Below are 7,525 nucleotides of genomic sequence, written 5' to 3'. Positions count from 1 at the left end.
AATGCTAGAGTTCAAACTCTAAATCAATGGGGGGGAAAAGCATGTATGTATGTTTTCAGAACTTAATTAAATGGAAATAAAAGAAATTGTTGTGGTAATTTAAGGGGAGATTAAACAGTTTGCTTTTGAGTAAACATTGTGCTTTTCCACACTTTTTCTAGGTGTTGCTCTAAATTACCTAAACCAGCTATTTGATTTGCATTATTTGCAGGTTTCACAATTGGCTTTTCGGTCTAGGAAGCATGGGACAAGCACAGTTTTTTTTCATAAAAGCAAGCAGTGTTTCATCTCCTTTTGAAAGAAGAGCTTACAGGTAACATGGTGCAGACTAGGGGCGCACTAAGGCAGGTGTGAGGGGTTAATCACTGCTCCGCTGTGGCCATCACTGTGTATGAGAGAAAACATGGATGATTTCCTGTAAATATAGAAAAAATAAGCTAATGGGGTCTGTTGTCCCAGGAAGCTCAGCCCATTTCATTGGGTTGTGGTTTCAATTACCATATACAAAAACATAAATGATCAATTTCCTATCCATTAACACTCTGCAGTTGGTAAAACAAGTAATTGTAATCAAATTAAGAGGAAACCATTTTACAGTACAGTGTCCTTTCTCTAAGCCTGTTGAGAAGCAAGGTTATACAAAATCCTTGCTTATCTGTAGAAGCTGTAAGTGGACATGCATGCTCCTACATAATTCGAATTCTATAGCTATCTAATTTTTAGTGTACATGTTCCTACTGTATAAAACTATAATGCTATAGGTCATCACCATTCTTCAGACAGGCAATCTAATGTACGCTATAGGATTAAGTCTGACAACACTGGATAATGCACATAGTGACACCAGCTATTGCTCATCAGTTTTTATTCTTTGCGTACAACATACAAATTTTATGTAACATTAAACAACTTGCAATTTTTAAACTTAAAAAAAAAAAAAAACACACCTTCCTGTGATTTGGAAGTTGCCCACCACAGTTCATAGGTCGGTCAGACATCTGAAAGTCTGATAATGTTACCAGAGAAATTCTGCAGTTACTGCAGATTAGCAGGAAACTTTCAAGGACATCTATATGTGCCTTTCCTGACATTATCAGTTTAAACATTATTTGGAAACACATTTAAAAAGACAGCAATTTCCAAGCAAATTCAAGTCAAGAGTTCACTGTCAAAACCTCATGACATCACTGGTTGTAATACCATCATTAGGCCAAAGTTCTTGAATTAATTTTTCCAGTTCATCAACTAAAAATCCTTTTTTGTTTCTTATTTCTTTTGAGTAAATGATTGGATAATGCAGAGCATTCAAAGACCCTATTGCTTTACAAAGTATTCCCACAATGAATTCAAAGTGCCTTGTAGTATCAGATATGCACAGCCTCGCCCCATTTCCTTACCCAGTAGAAATCGTTTAACACCTTCATGCAGATGGCTACTTCAGGGAGAGCGGTCGGGGGGGGGGGGGTAGTAATGAACCCATCTTGGCCAGACAGACAAAAATAAAGTATGAGAGAGGTTTTTTTTTATTAAACATAGCTTATTATAATGTCAGATCAGAAGTAATGTATCCAAGGTGGGCCTCACCATTACCATAAACCGTTTGGTGATTAGCCAATAGAATGGCAAGTTGTGCCTGCACTAGGACACAACGCATTTGGTTTGTACTGCAGAGGTGAACATTTTCTTTGATTAGAATTTTCTTTTTTTATGAAGGGAGAGGGAATTGTAAAAACAAAGTCTTTCTCTCAAGGAGATCCACAGTAAAAAGGGATTTATAGGGAAGAAGGGTAAAGCTCATTCATTTAATGCATCAGTTACTGCGCTGGGAGGGTAACTCTTGTGAGATGAATCGTCGCAGACGTTCCAGATACTGGCTATACAGTTCAATGTCATTGTGCCCAGCACCTTCCACCCAGAGAGGCTCCACTGTTTTGGGGCAGCGTTCAAACAGAGCTAGGCCGTGTGAGAAATCAATCACTTCGTCTTCTGTTCCATGTATGATAAGCACCGGAGAGGTTATCTTCGACACCTTTTCAATACTGTAGTACAAAAAAATAAAAATATATATATTATTTTAGAAAGGAATGCTCGAACAAGAAGTCGTATTGCTTTAAGTGATGGGCTTGGTCTACACTGCACAAGAAAAACACATTGAAGTACATTCACACCATAGAATGAATTAATAAAGTGAAAACAAATTATGCTTACCTGATAATTTCATTTCCTTCTGTGAGAGGAGAGTCCACTGCTTCATTCATCACTTGTGGGAATTAAGAACCTGGCAACCAGGAGGAGGCAAAGACACCCCAGGTAAGGCTTAAATACATCCCCCAGTCATTCTGCCAAGGGAACAAGTAACAGTAGGAGAAATATCAGGGTATAAATGGTGCCAGAAGATTAATAATAAATTTAGGTCGGCCCCCCAGAGAAACGGGCGGGTGCAGTGGAATCTCCTCCTACAGATGGAAATGAAATTATCAGGTAAGCATAATTTATGCTTTCCATCTTAATGGGAGGAGAGTCCACGGCTTCATTCATCACTTGTGAGAACAAATACCCAAGCTCTAGAGGACACTGAATGAAAAATAAAAACAGGAGGGTAAAAGGAGGCGGACCCTATACTGAGGGCACCACAGCCTGCAGAACCTTTCTCCCAAAAGCTGTTTTCGCCAAAGCAAAAACATCAAATTTATAAAATTTTGCAAAAGTATGAAAGGAAGACCAAGTGGCCGCCTTACAAATCTGCTTCATAGAAGCGTTATGGCCCAAGAAGAGTCCACAACTCTAGGTCGAGTGAGCCGTAATCCTCTGAGGAGGTTTGTGTCCATGATCATACTCCTCAAACAAAAAGATAGAGAAGAGGCAGAGGCACTTGGCCCCCTGCGCCTTCCTGAATACATCACAAATAAGGACGAATTCTGTCTGAACTCCTTCGTGGCCTGAAGAAAAACTTCAAGGCCCGAACCACATCCAGATTATGAAGTAACCTCTCTTTCGAAGAAGAAGGGTTAGGACACAAGGAAGGAACAATTTCCTGATTGATGTTCCGACTCGACACTTGGAAAGAAATCCCAATCCAGTGCGAAGAACAGCCTTATCAGCATGAAAAACTAAGTAGGGAGGCTCACATTGCAAGGCCGCCAACTCAGAGACTCTGCATGTGATGCAATAGTCAATAATAGGACATTCCATGAAAGAATCTTAATGTCAAGGGCCTGCATAGGCTCAAACGGAGCCCTCTGCAAAACCTTAAAAACCCAAGTTTAAGCTCCAAGGAGAAGCCAGATTCCTGAAGACAGGCCTGATCCTAACCAGAGCCTGAACAAAGGACTGAATGTCAGGAAGCTCCACACGCTTCTTATGCAACAATACAGATAAAGCCGAGATCTGTCCCCATAGGGAACTGGCGACAAGACCCTTATCCAGACCATCCTGGAGAAGGCCAAAATCCTGAATACCCTGACCTTATGCCAGGGAAATCCTCGTTCCTCACACTAGGACAAATAGGTCCTCCACACCTTGTGGTAGATGAGTCTAGTGACCGGCTTCCTGGCCTGATCGTCAATCACTCTTTCCGAAAATCCTCCTTTGGCTAAGACTAGTCCAATCTCCACGCAGTCGGCCTCAGAATCGAGATTTTGATGTTGAAAAGGACCTTGAACTAGCAGATCCTTGCAACAAGGTAACCTCCAAGGCAGAGATGACAACATCGCCACCAGATCCGCAAACCACATCCTCCGCGGCCATGACGGAGCAATCAGAATAGCCGAAGATTGCTCCTGCTTGATGCAAGCCACTACCCGAGGTAGAAGAGGCAAGGGAGAAAATATGTAAATTAGGTTGAAGCCCTAGGGTACCGCCAAGGCATCTATCAGTTCCGCCTGGGGATCCCTGGATCGCGACCCGTATCTGGGTAGCTTGCAATTGAGCCTGGATGCCATGAGATCTAACTCCGGCGTCCCCCATCTGCTGCAGATCTCTGTGAATATCTCGGGACGGAGAAACCATTCCCCTGGATGAAACGTCTGCTCAGAAAATCTGCTTCCCAGTTGTCCACACCCAGAATCAGAGATACTTCCTTCATTGCTAGGGAGCTTCTCGTCCCCCCCTGGTGGTTTATGTAAGCCACCGAGGTGATGTTGTCCGATTGGAATCAGATAAATCGGGACGACCCCAGAGGGGGCCAAATCCTCTGAGCGTTGAATATCGCTCGAAGTTTCAAAATATTTATAGCAAGACTCGACTCCTCTTGAGTCTGCCTTGTGCCTTTCTGGCACCCCAAACAGCTCCCCATCCTGATAGACTTGCATCCGTGGTTACAATCTCCCCGGATGGTCTCGGAAAGGATGTTCCGTGAGACAACTGCCCCGGTCGGGTCCACCAAGATAGGAACTCCCTCACCAGTCTGTCCAGAGATATCTGCTAGGACCAATCTAAATGATCCCAGTTTCATTGTCACAACATGCACAGCTGCAGAGGTCTGAGATGGAACCTAGTGAATGGAATGACATCTATGCTTGATACCATGAGCCCGATTACCTCCATACACCTGGCCACAGATGTTGTGGAGGATGTCTGAAGAGCTAGACAGTTGGACGCAAGCTTGCAACGTCTCCAATATGTCAAGAATATCTTCATTGCTGAAGAATCTATTATCGTACCCAGGAATTCCACCCTGTTGGTGGGGACCAATTAACACTTTCCTTCGTTTATCTTCCACCCGTGGGACCGACTGAAAAGGAGAAGAGCTCTCGAGTGATCCTCCGCAAAACTGTAGGATGGAGTCTGGACCAGGATATCGTCCAGATACGGTGCCACTGCAATCCCTCTGGCTCTCGCTACCGTGAGAAGAGCTGCCAGAACTTTTGTAAAGACTCTTGGGGCAGTCACCAGACCAAATGGAAGGGCCACAAACTGGAAGTGCTGGTCCAGGAAGGCGAATCTCAGAAATTTGAAGTGATCCTTGTAGATTGGAACATGAAGGTAAGCGTCCTTCAGGTCTATAGTCGTCATGAATTGCCCTTCTTGCACCAGGGGCAAAATTGACCTGATCGTCTCCATCTTGAACGATGGAACTGACAAAAACTTGTTTAGGGACTTTAGGTTCAGAATTGGACAAAACTGTTTGAATAATACCCCAGACCTCTTTCTGCCAGAGGGACTGGGAAGATTACCCCGAGAGATGAGAGATCCCTCACACAACCCAGGAAGGCGTCTCTCTTTTCTGGTCTTGAGATATTTGACAGGAGGAACCTGCCTCTGGGAGGATATGATTTTAAACCTATCCTGTAACCCTGGTCGATGACCTCCAGAACCCAAGGGTCTGTAACGTCTTCCTTCCAGGCCTCCACAAAAAGAGATAGTCTGCCGCCTACCAGGTCCAAAGGGTTGGGGGCCTCGCCTTCAAGCTGATTTTGACTCAGGCTTCTTGTTCTGCTTGGACTTGTTCCAAGAGTTAGCTGACTTCCAAGATCCCTTGGATTGATCAGACTTTGTGGCAGGCTGATGGCGCTGAAACTTGTCCGCACGAAAGGGACGAAAAGTAGAACCCTTAGGTTTTGCCTTCTTATCCTGAGGTAAGAAGGCACCCTTGCCACCCGTGACTGTAGATATGATAGAATACAGACCAAACAAAACCTTCCCCTTGAATGGTAAGGAAAGCAAGCACGATTTTAGCCACAGAATCCTGCGGACTAAAACAGAAAAAAACTGATGTCTTAGCATTCAGGCAAATAATATGCATGTTAGCATCACAAATGAACGAACGCGCTACCCTTAGGGCTTTGATTCGTTCTTGAATCTCATCGAGGGGAGTCTCCACCTCGACCACTGCTGATAGAGTGTCACACCAGTAGGTAGCAGCACCAGCCACCGCCGGTTGAAAAACGAACCCCATGAGTTGGAACATCTTCCACAACATTGACTCCATCCTTTTATCCATGGGTTCCTTAATAATGTTCACCATCTTAATAGGAACCGGAAAGGCCTGGGGGGCACTACCCTGTCCTCATAAACCCTATCCAGTTTAGGGATTGAAGGTTCCTATGGTAGTTTCGGTTCCGGAACCTCCAACGTAGCAAGCACTTCCTTCATCAGAAAACACAAGTGCTCCATCTTAAATTTGAAATCCGCGGACGGAGGCCTAGACGTAGTCGATTCAGACCCAGAAGCGTCATCCTCCGACAAGTCGGAGTTGTCCTCAGCGGATAATCTGTCTGAGACATCCAGCAGAGTCGAAGACCCCTGAGATGGATAGCAGCGCCGTACCTTCCGCCTGCGCTTAGTAGGACGAGGCATCGCATTTATGGCCGCAGAAACTGCCATCTGTAACTGTTCCGTGAAGTCTGGAGGCCAAATGGCCCCTTCTGCGGGAGAATTAGTAGCGCCTGGGGAACTGCTTGTGTAATAGGAGATGATTATAGGGAACAAACCTCGAGGGGCGGAGAACCCTCAGAGGTGGATGGCTAAGTCGTACTAAATACTTTATTCTTTTTTGATACAGCAATATTGTCAAAACATGTGGAACAGAGTTGCGCCGGCGGTTCGTTTGGAACTTCCTCACAGTATACAAAATTAATAGGTTTAGATAAAGAGCGAGTATCCTCTAACATGTCAGAGTCCTCCTAAGCTTGCGGATTTATAACTTGATCAAATAAATAAATGGCACCTTTATATCCCAAAGGCCGGGGCAATTACCACCTCCTATGACCCGGACTACAAGAAACAGTTTTCGTCTCTTCCAAATGCAGGTTGAGAAAGAGGAAGTTACAGAGGCCACACCCGGTCACATGGAGTGCCATACAGGACCGCCCCTGCACTGGAGCAAGAGAGACGTGCCAAAAAAAGCCTGCCTCAATCTCTAGTTAACGAACTGACTGTTCCACACTGACAGAGCCTCATCTCACACTAGTGCAGCAAAAAACACAAACAATATTATGCATAATAAAATCCCCCCTGTTCCATAACCCTCTTCCGAGGGTATTACCCTAGATTCTATAAAGATAAAGGAGCCCCACTGTGACCCTATCTTCTTGCGTTATCACAAATATAAAATGAAACTATCTTACCAGAATCAACGCTGTGGAACAGGAACACGGCCCTTTAAGTGTGAGAGGGTAGTAGCATCGCTCCTGACATGAACTTGAGAGAGGAAAAGCAGGCAGCAAAACTTGTCAACACTGATTGCTAATGGAGCTGTTAAAATGAGTCGGAATGGGTTCACAGAAAGACTCTCCCTGCATCTCCGGACTTTAACATTCACCCATGCTCTTACGGAGAGGCTGACAGGGCTAATAAAAAATCCAGTCCCATTTCGAAGAGTACTACCCTCCATAAGAGAATACTCTGAATCTTCTGACACTTCTCTGCCAACCTCCTGTGACGAAAGGCAAAGAATGACTAGGGGATGAGGGGAGTGGGGGAGGTATTTAAGCCTTTGGCTGGGTTGTCTTTGCCTCCTCCTGGTGGCCAGGTTCTTAATTCCCACAAGTGATGAATGAAGCAGTGGACTCTCCTCCCATTAAGA

At 44.6% G+C, this 7,525-nt stretch overlaps 1 protein-coding gene across 1 annotated transcript in view; it reads right to left on the bottom strand.

Annotated features, from left to right (window-relative positions):
• Positions 1-848: 848 nt before the first annotated feature.
• The window catches only part of ABHD17A (abhydrolase domain containing 17A, depalmitoylase), a 79,852-nt gene continuing 73,175 nt past the window's right edge, over positions 849-7,525 (bottom strand). The window contains exon 4 of the mRNA XM_053703087.1: positions 849-2,039. Coding sequence (XP_053559062.1) covers positions 1,811-2,039 — 229 coding nt within the window. The 3' untranslated portion in view covers positions 849-1,810. The remainder of the gene's footprint in view (positions 2,040-7,525) is intronic.

Source organism: Bombina bombina, chromosome 2 (assembly GCF_027579735.1).
Source record: "Bombina bombina isolate aBomBom1 chromosome 2, aBomBom1.pri, whole genome shotgun sequence".
NCBI lineage: Eukaryota > Metazoa > Chordata > Amphibia > Anura > Bombinatoridae > Bombina > Bombina bombina.
The sequence above is the reverse complement of the archived record's forward strand: the minus strand, read 5'-3'. Positions and strand labels throughout refer to the sequence as shown.